This window comes from Eurypyga helias, unplaced genomic scaffold, assembly GCF_000690775.1.
Source record: "Eurypyga helias isolate BGI_N326 unplaced genomic scaffold, ASM69077v1 scaffold6182, whole genome shotgun sequence".
Taxonomy (NCBI): domain Eukaryota; kingdom Metazoa; phylum Chordata; class Aves; order Eurypygiformes; family Eurypygidae; genus Eurypyga; species Eurypyga helias.
The window spans coordinates 97,105-122,720 of NW_010235213.1; the positions used below are offsets into that span (position 1 = coordinate 97,105).

The following is a 25,616-nucleotide window of genomic DNA, read 5'->3' on the forward strand; positions in this document are numbered from 1 at the left end:
AGACTACTGAGAGGCTTCCAGTTTGCTAACAAGGCATGTGTTATGTTGGGCGCTGCTGTTCTGTCAACAGCAATCCACGGTGCTGTGAGATCTTCACAGTTTTAGCAGCCAGTGAATCTCCGACAGGGCTGTTTTGACATTTTATACACAGGGCTGTATGTCATGTACCCGAGAGAGCATCCAGAGCCAATGGAGGCCTCATTTTGTCTTCTGTCTTCGTACAGGAAGAGTGGTACCCACTGAGAGCAGTTATTGCAAGTGGCATCATCTACTGGTGGAGTTAATTGACCTCTAATTTAACAAGTAGCCATCTTTATTCTTAAGTCATGGCAGAGGCTCAGTTCAGCAACTGAAGGCAAGGGCAGCTGCTAGAAACTGAGGTTACAAACCACGGAGCTCACAAGTCAACATAAATGCAAGGACCAGGGCCTCAGGGAGGTACCGAGGTATTATGGTGAGACTTCTGTGGGGGAATCCACCTTCATAAAGATCTCAAGCCAAACATTTCGGACATTGACTTATTAGTCTCTTATTTACCTTACCATGCATTTTATTCCTTGCAACTTCTATCTAGACATTTTTAGTCTTGTTTGTGAAATGCTGTGCGTCCCTTTGTATTTTTGAAGGCAGCAGGAGCTGAGGGGCTCAGTGCCCTCCAACCACAGTCTCCAAAGCTGTCATCCTAGTTTAATTGCCAGCTGTTAGTGATGCACCCGCTGGACAGCATGCATCTCTGGGGGTGCCACCTGCTAGTGCCCTTTGTCCTTCAAACGGCTAAGCCGGGGACCTGTATGATCACACTGGGAGGGTTTCTGAGTGTGGCTGAAACACCAGGATTTGGTGTACTTAATTCACAAGGAGATGAGTTTCAGGTGTGCCATTTCAGAGAGGTTCGTGTGGCCTGGGTGTCTCCAGAGCTGGGCAGGGGGACAGGCAGAGACTTTGACCTTGGGTTGCTTCAGGTTTCGACTGTCATTCATGAAAACTGGCTTCTACATCCAGTTAGGCAACTACTCTGTGGAATGGTGTGAGGAAAACCATTTCCCCCGTAACCATGTGCCAGCGCTTCTGCAGTGCTGTGCAGCAGCATCACTCCTCTGACCTCAGCTATGGTGAGACCTAGCACAGGCTGGGCTGTGCTCAGCAGACCATTTTTTTTTTAGTCCGTGGAAGATGGGTTTAGAAATGTAGTGCTGTTCATAATAAACAGTCCCTATCAAAATAAACAGTGGGCAGAACTGGCTGGAGGCCTTGTTGACAGTCTGAGGGAGGGAAAGGTTTGTATGAACATGTAGACCGAACTTCCCACAGTTCTGCCAGAGCAAGAGACTCTCCATAGCCAGGCTGAGATGGTGTGCAGAAGTGGGGCACATGCTGCTGGGCATCTGCCCTGAGCAAGGGCAAATGGAAGGGTTTGACCTTAACCAGTCTGGTGAAAACAAAAAGTAAACCCTTGGAACTGAAATTCTTTCTCAAGGGCCTGGAATTTGTTCTTCAGTAAAGCAAGAGAGACCCCACGGAGCAACATTTGGAAAAACATGAAGCTGGCAAAGCTCAGCCTCTGGTTCATGTCTTTGCCATGTTTAAAAACAAACAACACATGAACTTGACTGGGGGTGTAGGCTAGGGGCAGAAAAGCCCTTCGATTAAGAGAAACACAGGGCTGTGGATGGAAATCACTGTGACAGTTCCTCACCTTTCCTCGGACTTTCCATGTTGAGATCCCTGCCCTGATAATCAGGATTGTCTGGGAGCCTGTTCTCTGGCCGAGGGGGGTGTTTGCCCCGCAGTAGGAACCATGCCAGATGGGTCTCAGCACCATGTCCACCTGCTCTGCCCTCGCCTCCCGCCCGTGCCTCAAGAAGAAAATAGAGGTACCGTGAGAGAGACGAGCAGCGTCAGTCTGAGGCAGGGTAGCTCTAGAAACTCCTTATTTTGTCCTTCCCTCTCTTTCCTTCCCTCTTCTATTCCCTGGTATTCATTCGATAACATGGGATGCCTTCTCCCTCCCTTTTAGCTTATCATAGGTGTTTGCTGTGCCCTTAACCTAATTAATTTCCAGTGATGATGAGCAACAGCTAGAAAAAGCAGCTGGTGGTGAAGATGCGTAGTGTATGTAGTGTATGCATATAGGGGACTTCTTCCTGCTGGAACATCTCAGTGCCTTTATGGCGTTGTGGATCTCTACAGCTGGGGCGTAGCTGTTGTGCTGGTATTTTGATGTTGCACACGGAGGAAATACAGAAAGACATGGCTCTCCTTGACTGAGCTTAGTATTTCTTTGAAGTACCTTTGCACATTAGCTCTTTCTTACAACCTTCTGCGTGCAGCTGCAGTGAGACCCCCCTCTAGGACAGCCTGTGCAGCAGGGTGTTAGGCTGTCAGCAGCTGAGCGAAGCAGGGACAGTTGTGGAGCTGGGGCTTTGCTCAGGGAGTCCTTGGCAGACCTGGGAGCTGATGGCGGGCTGCTTGCCCTAACCACAAGCCCACACTTCCTCTCCAGCGTGAGGAGAAGCTAGCTTGAACTTGGCACGCTGGAAATATCCGCTGTGCACAGCATCCTTCCCTCTGAGGCCAAGAGCTGTAAGCAGACTTGGTGTTCCCATGAACCTAAGGTCTGTCAGGGCTGATGTGCCTCGTTCATTTTTGGTACTGTTTTGTTGTATAAGGCTAGTGAGAAGCTGGCCCTCATGAAAGTGCTTTGCCTTTTGCCTTAAATTTTGGGGGGGGAGGAAAAGTACCGAGCCTTTCAGAAAATCCAGGCTACTGACTGATTAACCTTGAACTGTACCAAAATACTCCAAGTAAAGCTTCTCAGGTTCAGCCCCCCTCCCCCGGCCCTCATCAAGAATTCATTGAAGCCATGACAGAACTCTCCATTACAGTTAGTCTTTTATCCATTTCAGCTTTCTTGATTAGGTTATCTAGAATCATTAGGGGGTTTATTTATTTTAATAGACACTTATTGGATTCATGGAAAGAGAGTTTGGCGACTAAGGAACAAGAGCTGAATATTATCTGGCTCATTTCGCACTGCAGGGAGTTCCAAACTGAGCGGAGGGGAGAGAGGCTGAGGAAGTTTGTCCAGAGGACTCCTGTGATCGGCTGTAGAAAGGAAGCTTGCTCTGGGGAACGCAGCATTTCTTTCCTAATCTTTCAAGACTTGCGTCGATCATTGCTGCTTTTTTTTCCTTTTGTCACATATGTTGACATTTTCTGTACTGATGATGTGGGTGAGGAAATGGCCTTTTACATTTATTTTTGAGATTTATTCCTGAATCACTCTTACTAAAAACTCTTCATTTGCCTACTCATGCTTTCACTGGAGACCCTAGAAAATGTCAGCACAGAAAACTAGCTGTATTTTTTATTATTATTATTATTAATAATAATAATAATTTCAGTGTAACTGCAGGGAAGCAGAAGGTCAGTTTAATTGCAGTTTTATCCAGGCTCGATGTGCCTTGTGGTCCAGCCGGAGCAGAAAGGCTGCCTCTGCCTAAGTCACCGTGGACACCCAACTGCTGCCTCCTGCCACGGCTTTCGGTAGAGATGCTGCTCCAGCTGTAAGCGCTGACCCGTAGCCCCAGCGTAACTTAGCCTGAACTCTTCCCACATCCCTTCTTGTCCTTTAGTCAGAAATTGGGTCCTTGGCTGACTGCAAGTCATCAGACCTGCAGGAAGCAGTTTTGGGGGTCAGGATATTTATGCATTCCTTCACTCAGCAGTAGAAAACCTGACCTTTCTGTAGGCTGGTACCTCTGCCTGCTCCAGGGCAGATCTAGTGAAAGTGAAAGGGTTGAGCTGCTAAAAAGGGCTCAGGGATAAGTGACGGAGAATATGGCTCAGGATTGCTGCACCAGCTAACTGTCCCTCAAGGGGGTTTGAGTGCGCCAAGGCTAATGCTTTGGTGTAGTAAGCATGCTGTTTCTTTAACAGCATAAAAGCACAATGGGAATGGCTGGCTTCCTGCAGATTTTTGTTGTTGTTTGCTTAGCTATGTGGAAATGTATTTGATTAGGAGACCGAGAGAGAGGTTAAAAATAGGACATTAATATGATATTATTTGTTTTATCAAATAAAATGCTTAGAAAATGTTTATCTTGTCTCATGAGAACAACAAAAATAGAGACCAGCACTTCTCTGCAGCTCTCTTTAATGAGCTAAATTGGGCTGCGTTGTCGATGCCTCTACAAGTTTTGGGGTGAAATGAAGGAAGTTCTAAGGAGAATTCCTCGTAACCACAAACACTGGGTGTGCCTGACTGTAGAGCCAAAAGCATCCTTTAATTGTGCTGGTTTTCCTCTGATTTTTAAGGGAAGACGTTCCCATTTGAGGACCTTAGAAGCAGACATTAAGGACTGGATTCCTCCACCCATAGTGAGGGGCGCGTGTCGAACCCTCTGAGGCAGTCAAGGGGGCTGCTGGTGCGGCGGAGCAAGGCATGTGATGTACGGGTGGGGGGCAGCGTATCACAAAGCTGGGGAAGGATGTGGTGGTAGGTTTTTCAGAATACGTTCACAGAAGTTGGATTTACTTGGAATGGAATGAGCTCAGATGTTGGGGATGAGCGGGGGAAAAGGTGGTGAGATAGCATCTCCTTCTTCACTTTTCCTTCTTCATGCCAATAAATGTAGCTACAGATGAAAATTCACTGTGAATGGCTGTAGCTCCAAGGATTTCTGTATGTTAGCGTTTCTTAAATGAAATAATTCTCCTGGAAAGCTCTGTGTAACGTACACAGACCCAAAGAAATAAATAAAAGAAAATAAATTGCAACCAAAAAACCCCCAAGTTGAGATTTTTAACAGAAAAAGGAGATTTGCGTATTAATAATTCATGAGTTCTCATTGAACATGCACGAAGAAACGGTGCTATTCAATAGAGAATACTGTCATCTGTCACTGTTTTATTTGACATTTACACTTTTTTTTTTTTTCCTTGCCTGGTACTGCAAAACTTTCTTGGATGGCGTGCTAAGATTATTTAAATAAATAATTTAAAAAATCCGACGCAGATTTTTCATCTGTGCATGGGGAAGGCGGTTCCTTGCAGTCAGAAAGAGCGTGTGAGTAAGCTGTGGTGCCGTGTTTTCTCACGTAGTAGCCAAAGCTATCGCCTGATGAGCAGCCCCAAAGATGGACAGATCAGGTCTGGGACGGATGGGCGGGAGGACGAACGCTTGAATAAATAAAGGGAAGGATAGGAAAGGAGCAAGGAGACGACGGATTTGATGCAGATAAACGTACACATGCACAGAGTGGGTATGCGTGTGTATGCGTGGGGGTGAGCGAATGATGGCTGTTGTGAAGAAAGCTGCCGCAAATACATTGCCGTCGCCGATGCAGAAATAAATATTTATAGATGGTGCTGGGGGAGATCCAGTCCCGTGCAGCGTGAGAGAAGACAGGGCATTTAGCACAATGACAATTCAGAGGTAGGCGCACCTTGCAATTTCTTGCTAATATTAGGCTCATGAAAATCTTTCTGCTCTGTAGGTTAGTTATTATTTATAAAAATCACAGAACCAGCTGATACATTCATAAGCTAATTATTGTAGCAGCTGGGTACACATGGTGCAATATGTCTGAGGCTGTGAAGTATCACAGATTTCTTGGGGCCTGCTGTGGTGGGGGTGTGCTGTTGAAGGCTAGATCCCTTAATCTGATCAGCCAAGCAAATACTTTGTGGGGAAACTGGATTAATATCTCTCTAAATACCACGGATGTGCTTCACCTTCAGAACCAGGCTCCTTTAAACGTGCCATTAGCTTATCTCCTCTGGGGAAGGGAGAAGTTCTCAGGTGTCCTCAGGATGGCGGGGGCTTTGCCTGGTGCCTCTCTCTGCCAGAAATTAATTTGGTTTGCTCGTGTCTGCACACATGGTCACGCTGCAGTCTAATCTTTTCCCTAATAGCTCCAAGGTCAGGACCTTGCATGTTGCCAGGCAAATTGAGCGCTATCCTTCTTAAAGACTAATGGCAGCAAGTGCCTAGTCCATAATGAGGCCTGTAGTGTTGCTCTAAGTGATTGTAATGAGTGCTGATTATAACGGGACAGATATATCAACATGCAGCAGTCACTGTTGGAAGAGTCGCTCGAACTTTGGGAAGGGGAGGTGGCCGTGCCGAGCCATCCCTGGGCTCTGCCAGAGCCGGGCACTGCACAGTGCCCCACAGCCCTTCTGAGAACCCTGAGAGCCGGCCTCCCCCAGGGCCTGCCCCACACAGGCCTCTGGCTCTTCCAGGTGCGGGGTGTTGTGGGTATTTTCTCTTAAACATTTGGTCTTCGTGCTGCGGCATCCCTCGGGAGGTGTTAAACATACCTGCTCGAAACGTTTCAAAGAGTTCAGTTGGAGACTTATTCAGATCCTGAAAACAAGGAGAAACGGGAACTTATTTTTTCCACAGATGGTTTATTTTCCATGTGAAAAATTATTTCCTTCATATGAGGAACCCCTGAGAAAACACTGTGGAGCTGGGAGATTTTCTTCCTATCATTTCCCTAAAAGAGAGAAAGTTTTGGGGGATTTCTGAGCGGAGGAAAGGGAGAGAGGAGAACTGGGGGCGAAGGATGTGGCCAAACCACATTAACATGCAGACATCACCTGGCTGACAGATTACTCAAATACCAGTCAAAATACTTTGAAAATATAATGCAGATTTTTTTTTTTCCCCTAAGTAAATGATTAGATATCTTGTTTTCATCCTTCCCACCCCCCCTAGTTTATTGCAAGAAAAGATCAGGTCTGCACAAATGTGGCCTCTCACTTGTAAAAACAAGGCAGTGTTGTGTTACAGATTAGTTTATAAATCCCCGGTGGCTTCACAGTTCAGTGCCTACAGCTGCTGCAGATGGGCCTGGGTTTTTGTCTCTTCGCTGTGCTGCAGCCGGCAGTTGAAGGAGAAAATGGAATGATCAGGTTATTAACATGTAGGCCGTGAGGAAGAGGCTGCACAATGAGAACAGCTGGTGTTGCTGTCTTGGCTGATGCAGCGGAGATAATCAAATCTTGCCTTTTTTTGGGGGGGGTGGGGGGGGAGGCAGAAGACACAGTGGAGAGTAAGACAAACAACGGCTTATGATATTATATACGGGGTTTGGAGTGCATGGTAGAAGTTGTCAATGGCTTACAAGTTGTTACACAAAAAAGCAATCCCACCCCACCACGTGGGACAGTAGTGAACCTGGCTGTTCAGCTCTAGTCACTGTTCAGGAAAACGCAGTTTGGCTACTTCTCATACCGAGCATTTTTAACATTGATCAAGCTATCTTTTAGGTATTGCAAGGTGCCTGTCGAAATGGTGTCAAAATGCTGAGTTGTAGCTTGGAAATGATGGGTTATAAAGCTACTAGGTAAAATATTTTGACAGGAGTCAGTAAGGCGCGTTGACAGCATCCTCAGCATTATCTTCTCGTATTCTGTCATTTGCATTGCGTCTCCTTGCAGGAAGGCACGGGAGGGGAGTCTCTGTCCCCAGCCACCAGCGGGGACGGCTGCTGGCAGGAGGATGGGGCTGGCTGTGCCCCCCGGGCAGTGCGACAGCAGCCGCTATCCCCCGTTAACCTGCTGGGGATGCCGGGCCACCACCACGTGTGGAGAGGTCCTGCAGGACTTCATACGGGGGTCATTTTCTGAAGGCGTTTCAAACTAACCTTGAAACAACATAGCAGGAATAAAATCTCCTGTTGTTATGATCTGCAGTTGGGCTTAGAATTACCTCCGCCTTGTATCTTGATCTCTCTAGCAACTTCTGCAGGACCCTGTTAGCAGCTTTCGTGCTGAATACTAGAGGATTCCCATTCTGCAAGGTTGCACCTTCTAAGATGTCAAATTTTCATGGAATCACAGAATGGTTTGGGTTGGAAGGGACCTTAAAGATCACCCAGTTCCAACCCCCCTGCCATGGGCAGGGACACCTTCCGCTAGACCAGGTTGCTCAAAGCCTCATCCAGCCTGGCCTTGAACACTTACTTTACTGGGTTTCAGACCTGGGGAAGTCAGTGCAACATGGTGACAGCAGATCAGAGGTCTGTACTTAATAGTGTCTTCTGAAAATTTTCAGTAGTGGTTGAATTTCTGGTCCTGCAGCTGCAACCTTTTGCATGAGGGTTGTTAGCAAGTCTCGGGGGTTATGTTTCCTTTTCTCTTGCTTGGATGAAGAAATAAAGGGGCTCTGAAATGACAGCGGAGATGCACCTTTATTTCAACTCAGGTTTTCTATGGGAAAAAATACTTATACCCAAGCATTTTAAACACGGTATGATTATGGTGGGGGAAGATGCTCTGCATCCTGCTTCCTGTTAAGCACTGCTGGTTGTGTTGGTGTCTCTTACTTGCAGGACATCGACTGTGTCAAGGATTTGCTGAGACCAAAGGGCAGCTGAGGGTGGGGGCTATTTGGTGTGAGATGAGACCGGCGAAACTTGCAGCACAGAGATTTAAGTCTAGCTGACCTTCCACTCCCACCAGGTTCCTCAGTGCTCAGTGAATTAACTGTGCTGACCCTACCGTTGCAGGGCTGGCTGTGTGAGCTGCTTCGCTGGAAAGAAAACCCAAGTCCGGAAAACCGCACCCTTTGGGAGAACCTCTGCACCATTCGCCGCTTCCTGAACCTTCCGCAGCACGAGAGGGATGTCATCTATGAGGAAGAGTCCAGGCATCACCACAGTGAGCGTATGCAGCATGTTGTCCAGCTCACGCCCGAGCCTGTGCAGGTCAGAGCTGTACCTTCCTTCTCGGGGGGTCTGCGGTGCGATACAGCTTTCAGAGGGAAAGGGATCAGCTGGCTCTAGCTGCCTCCTGCTTTGCAGTTTGAGACACGCTAGCTTTCATCTCTCTGTAGGGCCACATGCAAGCCACAGCTCTCGGGTTCAGAGCTCACTGTGTGTGTGTTGCAGCACGTGTGCGAGTGTGCGCAGGTTGGTATTGGGCATTGAAGAGAGGGGATGTGACAATCCCTGGCACCGATAACGGCAGGGTCAGTAGTAGCAATGTTAAGGAGCTCCCTTGGCGTCAGTAGCTGTGTTGTGGCTGAAACACAATGTAGCTCTAAAGCTGCTGATGCTTAGAGGAGTACGAATGTGTTCCTCAGCCACAGCAAGTAGTGTGCAGATGTTTAGGGAGTAGAATGGGAGTGGTGACTTGGTCAGTCACTCCTCATGGAACCTGGGGACCCCTGATAGCCACTCTCAGGTAGTGGCCAACAGGGCACCGCAGCCATACGTTGGCTTTTGTTCGAAGGAGCCAGATAACACTTCATGAAAAGTAGAGGATAGGAAAGGAAGTTTGTCCATACACAGGGGTTTTGAAGGGTGTAACATGGAAAAGTGGGGTTTATATGTTCGCTGAAACTTGAAGTACTTCTAAAATTGCCATGATGAGTATTTTACAGGGAACAGGCCTTAATTTCACAGCCTCCTCAGGATTGTTTTGTACTTCTCTACCACCTTTGTGACTAGTATGAATTTTTGGTTGTGCACCTTTGTTCTAAACTTGTCTCAGGTCTTAATAGAACAAGAAATAAATAGATACAATTATGTGAAGGGAAAATGAAGTGAAAATGCTACAAGATTTTTCATCTTTGCAGTTCTGGCTGCTGTCAGAAGAGAAAATCAGCCTTATGTGTATTCCTAATAACTAGTGTTGCGTGTCACAAACCCAAACGTTTGCTGATGGTCAACAGAGGCTCAGGAGATGCTTTGACCTAAAAAGCTGAGGTGACGCCTTCCACAGCAGACCATCCTTTTGGATTGCCATTGGCACCTGGTGCCGTCGCGTGACCACTGTCAGAGAATCGTCCATACTGCATTTCTCTCTGATAATCTCACCGTTCCTCCTCCTCCCCGTTGTCGTTTGATGGTGGCTTGCACCACTTGTTGCTACTCTCGCTGTGAACCTTGGCACTCAGCCTTTATTCTTTGTCGCTGCTCTTGTTCTGCTGCTGCTAGCACTGCTGCCAACTATCTAGTCACCTTTTTCCAAAGGCGGAGGTTTTTTCTGTCTTGTAGTCCTGTCCCTTCTGAAACATGTTGGTCTCATCCAGGTTAATGATTGCTTACTTCAGTCTCCTTTGTCTCTTCTGCTACCGACTTCCTCCTTGCTTTCCATTCGGTCTTTGCCTGGAGGTAAAAATGCGTTTCCTAGAGTTTGGAATCTCAGAGCTATAAAGTAGAGGAGGTGCTTTAAGTAATTAACGTTGTGAGTTTTGTCTTCCATGTTCCCAAAAGTTTGTTGGATCTTGGAGGCAAGGAGCTATGAAAGAGTAAAGGGCAGAGCTAACCTGTGAGAAGACTAGTAGATCTGCGTAGTTTTGAACGTATTAACCCAGTTCTGGTGCCCACAGCAATATCCTGTAAGCGTGAAGAAAAAGTTTACTTGAGCTTTTGTGGGAATATCCTGTAAGCGTGGAGAAAAAGTTTACTTGAGCTTTTGTGGGTGACCTTGATGATTAGCCTACTTTCCAACACCTTCTGCACATCCCTTTTCTGCGTCGTGCAGGTTGGCTCTTGTGAGTGACACGTTACACTGCGTTGGAATGCGATGCATTTGTATTTGTCAGCAAGTTACAAAGCCATGGATTAATTATTTATTACAGTCAAAATATGAAAAATGAAGAAAAATAAATGGAACCAGCTGGCAACTACATACAGCAAAACTCTGGAGACCCTGGTATACAGTTGATACAGTAGGCTTGTGTTTTGGGGGTGCTGCATTTCAAAGACATGTTTGCCCATCCAAAATCCCCAGTAGGTTTCTGAGTGGCACACAACCTCTACAAGACACGGGAGGCTTGCTGTCCACCTGCTCCCCACCTGCAAAAGATACCTTGGACCAAGCATTTTTTGTGTAGTTTTTGGTCTCTGGGATTTTCAAGCAGCAAGGCTTGTTTTTTGGCTTTGCTGCAAGGGTCACTATTAGGTAATTAGTCATGAAGAATCAATGACAGCAGCCAGAGACGTAAAGCTGAGGTCCTCACACTTGCAGTCATCGGAGATTTTGTGACACTCTACATAAGGGTAGGGGTCCTGGGCCCCGCTCCTGGCCGAAGTCCAGGCCTAGTAATTACATTCTGCCTATCTGAAATTCCCTCCGTAGTGTCAGGTGGGAAAGCGACTCTCATTTCCTTCTCAAAGCTGTGGCGGGTGCAGAATGTCTGCCACGGTGCCTGGCTGCATTCTAGCAGGGGGTGGAAACATCCGAGAGCTGCAGTCACTGACCTGCTTTGCTTCACAGCCTTTGCCAGTGCAAAGTGCGCTGTAAGCCAAGCCCTTACCTGCAGCCTTGATGTCAAGGTGACAGTCCTTCAAAGAAGGTACAAGCAGCAGTGCTGACAGCAGGTGTGGTGCTGTGACACCCAAGGAGGCAGGAGGCCCTTAGTTCTGCTTTCTCTCTCCGCCCACCCCATCTTTCTCTCTGCTCTGATGGGTTTGACGTGTGCACAGTAGCTTGTATCGATGCTCGAGTCTCCTGCTCCTCCAGCTGTGAGGCTGGAGAGCCTGGAAACAGGCTGTGCCCCATGCTGCTGCCAGAGCTCCCTGCCACCACCGCTGAGCCCACTCTGGGCTGGGGGTGCCGCCCTGTCAGACTGGGGGGCTTGCAAGAAACACCTGGCTATTATCGCAAGCCATGACCAGGCAGAGGATGACAGATAGATAAAATTCAGCATTTTCCCTGGTATGGCTGGTTGGAAACGGCAAAGGTTTCGTTGTGCTGGGGTTTGTGTAGTTCACGTGCCGATTACAGGGCTGGGTGCGCCTTTGGTGAGGGAATCAGCCCAAGGCTGGGTTGGTTCCTGTCCTCTGATGGCAGCGTTTTTCAGTATTACTTACCCTGTACCTCGCTGTTTAATTTTAGGTTCAGGACTTTAAAAAGAAACACTATCTTTTTTTTCTCTCTTCCATTAGATTTTTCCTGTCAGCCACATATTAATCCATTTAATAAAATTTTTTCCTGTTTCTGAAATGAAAAATGTCTATGGTGGAAGCTCAGTGCAAAAGAAATTCCTCCCTGCACACTTGATTTATTTGTTATTGTGCTGAGGAGTCATAAAATGTAAGCCCTGTGGAGCTCTGTGACATGGCTGTGTTCTCTGGCAGCATCGGGCGTGACCATACGGACGTGCCGGAGCATGGGTTTTCCTCCACATGCTGGTTGCAGAGCATCCATGGTACACCTACATGTTGCTTGCATGCAGGCTGAGCTCGCCTCAGCCGCTTGCTTGGTTTTTAGGTAAATTCAGGTGTGCATGGAATGACTCTTCCTCCCTCCAGTCCTGTGCAATGTGGTGTAATCACCAAGCGCTGCTGTGCGTCTGTGGAAAAGACCTGTGAGTTTGTTGCTGGCTAGATACCACAAGGACATCACCTCTGATTTACAGAGTGCCGGAGCCACAGGTTGCTGGAGGATGGAAGGGTATGCCGGAAAGTGTATTTTTGCCCTGTTCTTACCCTCTTCCACCACCATCAGACGCAGGATCCTGGCTGGACCTTTGGTCAGGCCTGGCTCTTGCGTAGGTCTGTCGGATAGGCTGCATGCAAAGTAGTCACTTTGAGGCAAGCAGTCCTCATGCTTCTGTGCTTAGCTTCCACCTCTGCAGCGGGGAGGGTAACCTGTCTTACTTTGCATCCCTCACTAAATCCCACTGTTCCCAGGCTGTTCACTGGCATTGGAGCTTTCTGGAGTGTTAATGCTGGGAAGTGCCTACAGCCGTTTCCCGTTGCCAGCCAGGGATTCGGTGCTTGTTACAGACATGCTGGGACACAGTAAACTTAATTTCTCTCCCTTCTCCCACTGTTTGTCTGCTTTGTCCAAGGTGACTGCTCCAGAGAATAGCCATCTTGCCTGGCACTTTAATATGGTGCTAATTCATTGTTAATTGCTGGGGCAGGGAAACCTGACTCAGTTGGGAAAAGGATGAATCAAGCTGTTGTCTCTGGAGCGTTGGGGTGGATAAGCCGCAAGGAGCCACCAATGCAGCGAAGTACCTACTATTCAGAGAGCAGGGAAGCCTTGCCTTTCATTTTCTCCATAAGCCAACAGATAGATCTGCTGAGTGCACGCGGATTTGAGAGCCGTCAAAAGTTGACTTTAAAGAAACAGGAATGATTTTCACCTGCTTTCTGATACACTGTGACCTTTGTCACGTTTTTACAATGACATGCCTCCACCCTTTTTTCCTCAGAAGCTTTGATTTAGACAAATCTGGAAATTTATAATAGTTCAGATCATAAATCATGGAGGAACATTAATAAATAGAAGAAGGCATAGAGAGCCGTCAAAAGTTGACTTTAAAGAAACAGGAATGATTTTCACCTGCTTTCTGATACACTGTGACCTTTGTCACGTTTTTACAATGACATGCCTCCACCCTTTTTTCCTCAGAAGCTTTGATTTAGACAAATCTGGAAATTTATAATAGTTCAGATCATAAATCATGGAGGAACATTAATAAATAGAAGAAGGCATAGCAGAAAGCTGTAGGAAAGCTCTTTTGTATTGTGTGTTCGTTGCAAACATTGTGGTCTCTTTTTAAATATGCGGAAAATAACATACCACAGAAGTAAATGAAATACTAATTTTGTCATTTTGTGAGGGATGGAAAGAAACAAATATTTTAGAAATGACAATGAAATACAAAACAGCAGAACATGGAGCCCTCGTAAAAATGGGTCAAGGCAAGTGGCGATGGCAATCCAATGAAACTAATTTCATATTCTCTTTCTAGAAGTAATAAGGAGGGGAAGACACACCACAGTGGTGCTTCCTAATTAAATAGCTGATTCTAAACAATGTATTGGAGTTCATGGGTCACACAATGCATAGCATGCAGATGGAAAAAACAGTGAGATTTAACGTTTCTTTGCTTAAAAAATAATTAATAATACTTAGGCAATCATAGATGATGAGTGAAGCAAAACTGTGTTATTCCACAAGGGAACATGGTGTGCTTAATGATCTATAGGATGATGTGCACAGTGAGTTTTTGCTGTGGCTGTGTGGGTTACAGCAGGGGATTTCGCATGCTGGAAATCAGGACTGAGTTTTCTGGGAGACTTGGACAAAATCTGCTTTCCCACACCATGCTTTATCTAGGCAAAACTTTTTGTGGGGATGGTGTGCCCTGTGGTTCATTCTTGATGGCTGCACCTTGGTAGTTTTGCGTTTTGATCAGTTCTCTGCGCCAAAGAGACAGACCATAGGCAGATGCCTATTGCTTTTTATTCCCCAGCTCCTTATTCCATGGCTGGATGTGATGTCTGCTCAGACAGGGGTGGTCAAGACTGGTGAGACAGCTTGTACTCAACAAGCCCAGATGGACATTTAGGGACAGGTTTATTCCTTCCGCTCAGACAGCTCAGAGCTTTGGTTTGGGTGGGTTGCAGCAGGAGTATTTATTTTCTCCTTGATTTGGAACTACAGGGGGAAGTGCATGTAAGAACGAGATCTGTGAATTTCGTGAGTAGAGAGTATCTGTCTTCTTCAGTTGTTCCGTTATCTGGAGTTCCATTCTTTCTTTTTTAACCAAATTAGATGATAACAGTTAATTTCACCATCTCCTTTCAGTTGAAGCCATTCAAAAAACACTGAAAGAACTCCCAAACTATGTAACTTCTATTTCTGTGCAGTAGTAAAGCTGGAGGCAATACATACTGCAGATACCACTTGCTCTGCGTTTATCGTGTGTGTGTGTGTGTGTGTGTGTGTGTGTGTGTGTCTGCTTTTGGGTGGGGGTAAGGGACTCTCTTTGAGGAAAGCAGCACAGCAACTCTCAGAGGGCTCCTGTCTCTGAGCTGCTTTCTCATGCTGCTCCGGTACCCGTGCCCTGCACCCAGACACACTGCCTTTTGGAACGGAAGCCGCGGCTGTGCGCTCTGGTTTTCCATCCTTCTGGGGCACACCATTTTCCCGTCGGGCCGCAGTAGCTCAGGAGCCTTGCATGAGGTTTCACGACGTCAGCAGGAGTGCATATTGGACAGCAAACCCCTTACATTCGACTCAGAGGTGTCCGATAGAGTTTCTTGTGATGGATAGTTACCACAATCGCAGTGGAAAGCTGCTGAGCTTTGACTGCTGTAGCCAAACCTGCCTACTGCGCCTTCTCAGCTGTTTCTGTTTAGTGTGGGTATCTCATGTGGCTGCAAAGTGCTGCTGATTTTTATTAACTTTAAGCCTGCGATTCCCCTTGAAATGATAGTGGGGAGTGTACTTGCAATTAAAGCAGAACTGCTTCTGTTCTCAAATTAGTTTAGGTTTAGTACTGTTCCATTTAACTCTAGAAATGGGAGATAAGTAAAGTGGATACTTCTGTGATTTTCTGAGGGGGCAAGTCTAGTTTTGTCAGAGTAGTACATCCTTTCTGTATTTGTTCAGACTCCTGGAAGTGTGAGGTCACCTCAGTGGCACCTGCTCCGGGACAGCTTTCATTTGGTCAGGGATAAACGGAGGACGGGGCAGGACGATAGCTTGTGTGAGGCTGCCCCAAAGCAGCTCTGCGCAGGCTACCCTGCCTCCCGTGGGGGAGATGTTCCAGGCACAAACTCCACTTAAAATCTGGGTGTGCAGATTTAGCACTGCGAAACCTGGCAGGAATTGGCAGGGTAGGGGTTTGTGTTGATGTTGCTCTGACAGGTCATCTTTTTAGCAAATCACCATAGCCCTGGCCCCTGTCATCTCACCCTTTTGCCCTTCACACCCAATTTGATCAGATTTAGCCCTCATTTCTTCCAGTCCTGGCCCTCTTGCAAAGGCTAAGCTGCCAGTGTTGTACGGAGTCGTAGTAGGTTGAGGATGAGCAAACATCTAGAGCAAGATTACTAAATAAAGCTCTTTAAATTCCCATAACCTTTGAAGCTTGACGGCTGGCAGCAGGCAGATCTTGAAGGCTGCGAAGCCACTAGATGAGCCTCTGTTCCATTTACGTTTGAAAGTTGTGCAGTTAAAAATACTGCTCTTTTTAATTTCATTGTAATGCTCCCTAAATACTCCCTGTCCCTTGCACCTGTACATAAATGATAGCATCGTGCTTTAGAGATGTGTAAATGTTTATAGGCTACTGGCTGTGCGCACCATTTTATTCTCGGGCTCCTTATGGAAACCTTAGGAGCCCTGGATCTCTGCAGCTGGCCCTTCTGCGCAGGTAGGCAGTCATAAAAATTGCATGGGGAGGGAACCGAGATGGTGGTGTGCTGCCAGAGCACACCGCACTGCTTGTCCCCCAGAGATCCCTTTGAGCTGCTCTTCCTTCTGTGTTGCACAGCATCTCCCAAGGAAACCGGGCGGCTCCCAGGCAGTGCTGGGAGTTAGGCTGTAACAGAGCTGCTCCGTCTCCTTGCCCCAGGTCGGTCTTTTTGGAAATCCATTGGTGCGGACTTTCTTTTTTCTTTTCTCCCTGTGACTTGTTGGAAATACCCAAAGACTGTAATATGTGCAGGGAGATGTTTTTTCATGGTTAGTGTGCTGTGTAGGTTGCGTATGTTGTTCCATGTCTGTATGGACTTCTCCAGGAACTGCGGATTGAAACGGGAAATGTTTTTGTGTGTATGCACTATTCTCACATATCAAGTATCCAGAAGTACAGTAGCACATATTTTTTCTCACAGTCATCTACGCTTACAGTGTTTCAAAGAATATTCCAAAATATCTTGGCACAGACAAAGTGAAGCTGTTTGCAAAATCCCTAGCTGTGGAACAACAAAGGCTACATTCTCAACACACATCACACATGACTTTTATTAGTCTTAAACAAAAATCAGATAATGTATTTAGAAAGTTGAGTTCACCATTTATGATGCTACTCACATGGTAAAAGGAAGTAGGTATCCCCTCGTGCCTCCTTTCCAATGCCTCTTCTCCCAGTTCTACTCACTACGTCAGGTTTCAAATTAGAAGGTAAAAATATTAAATACTAATAAATACATTTTAAAACCAGTAACTCGGAACTAACTGACATTGTGGTACCTAGCTTAAAAGGGACTCGGTGTTCAGAAACCAGGGGATACAAGCCCATCTAAGGTGCCTCTGGTGGAACATTCAGAAGTTTGCGACATCTGAAGTCATTATTAACCTCTTCCCATTACATATGGCAGAAAGGATGTGGTAAATCACAGAACGTATCCTGGATATTACAGACTCAGCCATCTCATTAACTTTGTGTCAAAAAAACATTCCTGGTTTCCAGTTTGGACTAAACTTAGTTTTATGCTGTTTGTACCATCCGAGTACAAAATGGTGTTGACACCCTTGGATTTTCTAGTTGCTTTTTCTCAAATTTATGGTTTGGATCTCTACATTATGCTCTTCTTAGGCCGTGCCCATTTCATGTGCTGCACTTGAATCCAAAACGTGTGGGCAGAGAGGACTGTGAAGAGCTCCCTTCCTTCCTGCCACAAACCCCATCACATGGGCGTCGAGGAAGGCAAGCACGTTCTGCAGAAGGCTTAATGAAGACCCATAGTTGGTCGGGGCTTTTACAAGAGCTGCATGGCCAAGTTCCTTGGTTAGGCCTGGGAAACCTTGGTCTTTCCAAGCCTGCTTGCAAAAAGCTCAGCATCCTCAATTTCTTTCTGTTTCTCGGGATTTTGGTGATTTTTAGATTTGAAACACGCAGAATATTGCAGAAGTGCCTTGTGCTACCGCAGGATACAACTCCTCGTTGTATCCTGCGCAGGAGGAGTGAGAGCTGGCTCCTCCTTCCATGCTGTGCTGAGGGAAGCTGTGGTAGCAACTGCAAACCCACCCAGTTATAGCAGAAAGAGACATGCTACAATTCCAGGACTTAACAAGCCCCATAAAAAGATCTGCCTGGACAGCACTTCACTAGTTAAGTGCTAAGTTATTATTACTATTTATTATTTATTTCCTCTTCTATTTTTCCTCTTACTGAACAAGCAGGAAATATCTTTGCTCTTTCATTTTGGAAGTGAAATAAATGTATTCCCTGCAGCATTTGAAATTTTAATAATCCATAATAAATAAAATCATATCTAATAACATAACTGCTTTCAATTGGCAACGCGATCTCCTAGATGCATTGCGATGGCAGAAACATAAATAGTTGCAGCCTCTGAAAGCCTACTTCCTATTTGCTAAATATACTTGGCTTGCTTTAAATTCCTTTGTGTGCAGTCATTAATACAATCCTCTTTGACAGCATTTAATTAAAGTGCTTTTCTCTATTAAATTCATTAAAACTTTTTTTTTATATACAACTGTTTCCCAGACACTGAGTGTTAAGGACCTGTAGGCCTCTCTTTAAATAACTTCTCTCTCCTTGTTGTAAATTGTTAATTAAATTTAACTTAGACTGTTTAAAGATGGCTTGGAAAAGAAAGCCAGATTTCAGAATATGGTCTCAATCATGTCTGATTTTTTTTAACACAATTTTTTCCATGTAGTTATAGACTGCGTGTTATATTGTTTATGAATGTTGCTGTACTTGCAGCTGGAACCAGGCAAAGAAATACCTTAAAAAGCTCATTTCCATCTCACTTCAAAAATCTGCATCTTTTTAGTGCAGTTTCTTAGCCTGAAAGTATTTGCGGGATGGAGTGAGGAGGGAGGAGCTGTTTAGCATTAATAGATTATTGACAGTTTAATGTCTTGGCACCTAGACAGCCCGTGAGGTATAATAAACAGGAAGCTGTCTGATGTGAGCGCAGTCGATAGCGTAGTCAATCAGAACCTTTCAGTTAATTGCTGGTTGACCTCAGAGATTTCCTTTAAGTGAAACTGTCCTTCGCTCGGATCTCATCTGGGTTTCGGGGTTTAATTTGAGAATGCCCTTTCCATATGGTAGCTTGTGCGTATATATGTTCCCAGTTGGATTTTTGCCTGGCTCCCATGCCTGGCATTGCAAGAGCTTTGGGAAGCATGTAGCCACATGCTGGGTGTGTGCTGCGTCTCCGAGGGCTGCGGGTGTGGACGTGGACGTGCCGTAGAGCCGCAGGGCACCACCACCACCGTTGGAGCAGGCAGGGCTGTAAGCTGACGTCGGGGGCGTTTTCAACACAGCAGAGCCGTTTTGCAGTGTTTTGGGTGGAGGTAGGCACGGCTTTGGTGCCTGGGCAGACACGGGGGCATGGACGGGACCTGGCCGACCTCTGCAGATGGAGTGTGCTGCAGCCCGACGTGGCTGCCCGGGCAGAGGGGTCGGCCCCGCTGCTTTCATCCCACCCGCGGGCACGGATGCCCCTGCTTGTCTGCACAAGTGGAAACCGAGGCTCATTTGTATCTCATTTCCCTAATTTCTGTATTTAGCCCTTCTAATTCTTTCGGACTGCCTATCTTGATGAGATCTAGACAAGCTCCAAAGGCAAGCAGGCAGGAAACCACAGGGGCCGTCCCTGACCCTGACTAACTGGAAACCATCTGCTTCTTTGGGGAGGGAACCTCCATGGAAATCTCTTTCTTGCAAGTGTGCCGTGTTTGGGTTTTTCTTCCTTTCCCTGCAACTGTTGACTTTGAGCGTGTGTGTTTTCCTTGCGCGGGATCAGGGAAGGTCAGCCGGGGCAGCCCTTGTGTGCCGCGAGCGGGTCTGGATTCCCCGACGGCAGCGAGCTCTGCCCTGCGGAGGGAATGCTGCTGTACCAGCGCGAGTTCAGGTTACATTTCATTCAGTCAGGGGACAGTTTTGTGTCTCTGGGTCTTGCCGTGATTGTGTCTTTAAGCTACTTATCATGCATTCAGACTGCGGCTTGCTGAAAGGAGTATTATGACTTTTAATCTCTAATTTTTCCCTGGTTTTGATTCACTGCTGTGGTTGTCTTTGTCCCTCTGCGTTAAACGAACTGCTTATGCCTTTTTAATGCCCTGATTAGCATCAGGGAAGCATTGCTGACTTGGAGTAATGTTATTCCTGGCATTCCCTTTCTTAAGTGAGATCAGGAGTAAGAAGGCTGCGTTGCTGTGTTTGGGATCTGTTAAAGTCCAGCCCGGAGCCCTGACTGAAGCGGGTTGTAAATTTTTTGGGTTCATGCGTATTGGAAAGGTGAGGGTAAATAGTTTTGAGATGATGCCTCCTTTCTGGGAAGATTCAAGGCTGTGAGAGAGCCTTGGAGTCACTCTTCCTGGAGAGAATGGAACAAAACCATGGCAAGATGGAACAGAACCAAGGGAGAAATCCCAAGGCACATGTGTGCCCCTGGGGCCATCGGCTGCGGCGCACGTGCTTCGGTCCCAGGCGTCTTCAGCCAGGATATATTTGAAAGTACTTTCTGGTTTTATCAGTTACTGGCCAAGCTGCTAATCAGTATTACATAGACCAAAGGACTCCCACATGCAATAAAAATCATAAGCTTTATTGGATTTTGAGATAGGAAGGATTCGCATCCAGCTCCCTTTATAAACTGCATTACATTTCATTCTTTCAGAGCTCCCATCAGAACAACCCTTTGTAAATACGGTGGTGAAGGAGCTCGGTGGGTAAAAGGGTGGCTGTGAGCTGCCGTTCCTTGGGTGGTACAGCCTAGAGCTATAGAAGGGCTTGAGCTGAGCTGAAGGGGTTCCAGACATTTCTGAAACACTGAAAGAAAATATGTTGCTGCTTTTTAAATTGCTATTTTCAGTTAAAATTAAAAAAAAAAGGTTTGTGCTTTAAAGGAAAATAGAAGAAATTTGAAGAGCAAAAGTTGTTCTGAGTAACAGCAACCAGAATATGCCGTTTCATGAAAAATGCCTCAACAACTTGGACTTTGTCCGAATACCCACCCCCCACCGCCCCAGGCAAACAGCCTGGCAAAGTAGACTTCATCTAGGCAACGCTTTGATGCCATTCAGTCGACATCTTTGACCTAAAGAAAGATGTTTTGACTGAAAAATGCCACACAATTCTAATCTTAATCATAGAATCATAGAATCACTAGGTTGGAAAAGACCTTAGAGATCATCCAGTCCAACCGTATCTGTCCACCACTAAACCATATCTCTCAGCACCTCATCCACCCGTCTCTTAAACACATCCAGGGACGGTGACTCCACCACCTCCCTGGGCAGCCTGTTCCAGTGAAATGAAATGAAATGAAACAGAGAACAGTGTTTTGCATTTCTAGCAGAAGCCAGGGGCTCCTTGCACCAATCTACACGAGCTGGAGGCCTGTGTTAAGTGTGAGCTTACCCCGGTGATGGTGGGTGCGTAGCCCGCCACGGGCTGAGCAATCCTCGGAGCTCCCCCCGGCAGGCAGGCAGCGGCAAAGCCAGGGCCACAACTGTGCCATCCCCTGCTCTGTCCCAACACTGCCTCGCCGTCATATGTTAATCCATGTCATTGAAAACTAACAAAATACCCTTTTTCCCCCCTAGCTGCGTATTTTCTAGTACTGTGAATACAAACTGCAGGTGCTGTTTACTTTCCATACAGCCTTTATCTTCCAGCATCCAGAATGTGTAAAATAGGTACAGGTCAGCATAGTGAGACACAGAGAGCAGGAACAGCAGCATAACCTCCTCAGTCTTCCCGACATGCCCACCTTTTCCAGAGTATAATCAAGAAGACAAAGGATTTCAGATCTCATTCTCTGCGGCCTCCTGTCCTCAGCGCCCTAATCTGTGGGGGGGGACTGCACTTTGGTAATTTGATTTTTATTTACCCAGTTTCAAGCTAAGGGTATAATAAAGCACGTTATGCCAGTTGTGTGTGTGGTAGCGCTGGATATTTTGCTTTTTACCATGGTAGTTGATTATAATGCACTTTTTAAGACTCGCTTTCTAAAAAAAGGAATATTTATACTTTTATGTGTTTGATTCACACAGTATAGTTTGCTCAAGTCCTGTTATTAAGTGCATTGGTGGTTACGTCTAGAAAGCAAAAAACATGCTGAGTAGTGTTTTATCAGCATAAATCTACTATTTTCACTAACCATAACAGTCAGGTTCTTCTGACTTCTAACTGCCCCCATTGTAAAAATTAGCAGTACAGCTGGGTATTCCTGGAACCCCAAATAGCCATCTGTAAGGACCTAAAACAGTTCGATGGGACAAATAATTACCCCCCCCGTGCACCCCCCCTAGAACCCAGTGTCTAATCCAAACATACCCTTCCTGAAATAATGTAGTGCCTACTCCTGATCTGAGTAACTGGAAAACACCATGATTACAGTGGCGCCATCCGTGCCACCATAGTTAGGGGTTTAGAGCTTGGCCTTAAGTGTGGCTCTAGGTTGGGGCTTCTCAGGGAAGATCCTGCTCACGCTGCCCGCAAGTACTCTTCAGATTTTCACATGCGAAGGGTAACATGCGTAGTGTTAATTAAACAAGAAAATGGGGGGGATACGAGAAGTATGTTGTCTGCAGAAAAGCAAACCAAAAGGCCTTTTGTTACTTCCTTAGTCCTGCAGCATTCTGCCAGCTCTCGTTAGGATTATCAGAGTTGGGATAGGGAAACTCAGAGTTGCCCCTAAATCTTTGACAGACCCTCCCTGCAACCACAACCAAGCTCTGTCTCTATTGGGAAACTGCCACGCAGGGCTCTGCATGCCGTAGCGCCCCGAGTGCCTTGCTAGGGCTGCAAGAGAAGGCACCAGAGGGACAAGTCAGAGGCCCACAAAGCTCATGGTCTTGTTTTGAAGAAGGTAAGTGTTAACCGGAAGGTTCTGTGGCCCTTGATGCTTACACAGACGTTGAAAGTCACGCCTGAGCGGGACTCCAGTTAGCGTTGCTGTACAGAAGGGCAGTGCAAACCTTCACGGGGCTGTTGCTTTGCCCCTTGCCAGGCAGGCTGCCTTGCTACCACAGGCTGCAGGGAGGAGTGGCTTGTATGGCTACTTCGCAGCCGGCAGAGTCCTGCCTGCGGGGGGATGTGACCAGCCGGCCTCCGTGCCAGCTGTGCTGGCCGTGCCCCATCCCCAGACAATGGAGCCATCCATCACCAACGCCTTCAGGAGGGAGTCTGCAGCGGTGTTGTGCAACGCTTCCTGGCCGCATCGGCCTCTCTGTCACCAGCATCCTGGCTTGTGCCAGCAGAAGCTGGAATGCATCTGGCCTGTTGCCTATTTACGCAGTAGGTACGTGCAGACTCCACCTGCGGGCTGGGTGGTAGTTGTCAACAGCCCTCCCAAGGCTCAGCCAGGTATGTGAGGAAGGGATATCCACTGCTGGCCACGCTTGCCGTGCAGTCAGCCTAGGAATCTGGCTTAAACCAGCCAAAGATGGGAAATCCGGAGCTAATCCACTAAGTTCATCAGCATGAGCTCATTTGTGCTGCCCCATAAAATCAGCCAGTTCTCAGGCACTTGCGCAGCGATGAAAGTTGTGCCTGTGCTTTTGTGGGAAGAGTTGGGTTAGCGTTCGAGGGAGAGCAGTTACCCCAGGAAACACCGGGACACTGCTCTGCATTGTCAGAGTTGTATGATTTATTTTTTTAACATTATACAGACAAAATAGTGGCTATTGTTTAGGCACGTGCTGTCTATTAACAGGGATCAGGAAAGGGAAATAAACCACGCATTACTGAAGAATAAGATCATGATTGTGGTCAACTGATGGCAGATTTTTTTTTTGTCAAGCTGATTTGTAAACATTCTTCAAACAACTGCGTAGACAGCGGTGCCAGGGCTTCTTGAAAGGAAAGCAAAGAGAAGGAAAGATTCCTCCGCACAGATGTTTCATGGTAACCTCAGACCCGTGCAGAAGTTACCGGCTCATCTCCTGTTGTCACTGCGAGCGGCGCTGCACACGTAGCCTCCTAGCAGCGCCGTGTCATCGGGCTGTAATTTATATTTTATCTCCAGTGATGATAGCTCTTAAAAATGTTCTGTGGTCTGTTTGCTCTTTGATGCGTGCTGGGCTCCTACTAGCCCTGTTAGCATCCATGGGAGCCGGGCGTGCTGGGAGGGGGAAGACACTCTTCCCCCCGCCCCCGCCACCCCAAGACTGTTTGTGTTTGGGTAATGCTTATGCTTAGCACTTTGCGTGGGGTGGCAAAAGCAATGCACACATGAGCGTTTCGTTATTTATTTGATTTTTTTTTTCTTCCTGATGTCTTTTTTGTCTCCTTTTTGACCATTTTTGACAGTTTGGTCCTAGAGAAGATTTGTAGGAGCGGTCTGCTTTTCAGAGCCTGGGTGTTTGTTCAGCCTCTTGCCATGTTTTCAGATCGCTGCCTGTTTCCTGCCCTTGAGCGAGACGGCCACCGTAAAGCAAAGGGAAGCATGTGGCGAGTGTGCTCCAAAGATGTTGAAATGAATCACTTCAACCAGCTCGCATTCCAGCCTGGAAACCAAACTTGCCTTTGACTTTGGGTTCCTTGTGGAACTCATTTCTCTCCTCACAGTTCTCTCTACCTCCGCTTTTGCCTGTCCCAGAGAGTGACTTGTACTTCGGAGCTGAGAGATTTAGGACACAGGCTTTGGCTGAGCTGATATTCCAGCCTCAGTGGTAGTCAGTAGCAGATTAAGCATGATCGGGAAGGCCTGAATATTTGGGGTTTTTTTTTGCCGTGTGACTGCTGTGTCTTTGCAGCTGAATAGGACCCAGGGCTGCTGGGTTACATGTTTGGAGCCAGCACCTCTGGTTGGCTGATTTGGGCTGGCTTGCATGAGACGGGGTGCATCGTACCACAAACACGTATTACCGTCATCTCTAATAACGGTGTTCACCCTTCTGAAGCCGTCACTAAGCTGCGTTGGAAAACGCACAGGATGTGGGGCTAGCATTTGAGCTGCAAAATTAAAAGAAGCTCAGAGTGAAGTTAGATGAAAGTGAACATATTTATCCATGTCAGACTTCCTACCATTTTGCACGCTCATATTGATTTCTTTTGACACGGTCTTCTTTTATTGAGTACCATATATTTTTTTGAAATCCCTTACCGATAACGGTACCTGCTGAGGGCAATTGTAAAAGGAAACTAAAGTATATTAAACCTGCCTGGAGTCAAAATGTAATCTAACACCTGTAGTCTGCAATTTGTCATCACTTCATAGATAGTTTTTCTTTTTTAATAACGGTTTTGGATTTTCCTGAGTTTTGACCTTAGGATACTGTATAATCCAAGAAAAGCAAGGAAACTAAACCACAGTCTTTAACACAGCTTTATGGTGTCAAGGTGTGAAATCACCGCTGTGAGAATGAGCCCAAAGAAAATACTTGACTTGGAGCTGCAGCTTGGTGCTGCAGTGCTGACCCAAAGGAATGTGTTTTTGCAAGGAAAAAAGAGTAGTCCAACAGCCACATTTTTAAGAGGAAAGAAATGAACACAGGTGCAAATTGTAACTTCTGCTACAGTTTCTTGTACAGACATTCCAGGGAAACCTGTGAAGTGTCTTGGCACAGTGGTTGCATCTGATGAATGCTCTTCGGCCTGCGAGCCCTGGCCCAGGAGGCCGTCCGGGTGCGAGTCTGCCCACGGCAGCACCTTGCTCTGCTCTCCTCTCGCGCCTTTCTGCCTGGGAAGATAAGCTGCCACAGACCGGGGGTAGTGAGCATAAGGCTGATTGTTTGAACAGATAATATCCCATGGAATATTCCTGTGAGATCTGCAGAGGAACAGAGAGTGCATCTGTCGAGGTCTGAGATGTCTGTGCAAGGTGGTGGAGGTTGTCTCTTAAGGAAACTCTCAGCATGATAGTGAGGCATGGCCTGGGAGCTCTTAGCTTTCAGAGGGGACGTGTTGTGAATTCCAC

General features: G+C 46.7%; 1 protein-coding gene across 1 annotated transcript in view; it reads left to right on the forward strand.

Annotated features, from left to right (window-relative positions):
• The window catches only part of SATB2 (SATB homeobox 2), a 109,298-nt gene that overhangs the window by 78,037 nt on the left and 5,645 nt on the right, over window positions 1-25,616 (forward strand). Inside the window, exon 10 of the mRNA XM_010146662.1 lies at window positions 8,520-8,717. Coding sequence (XP_010144964.1) covers window positions 8,520-8,717 — 198 coding nt within the window. The remainder of the gene's footprint in view (window positions 1-8,519; window positions 8,718-25,616) is intronic.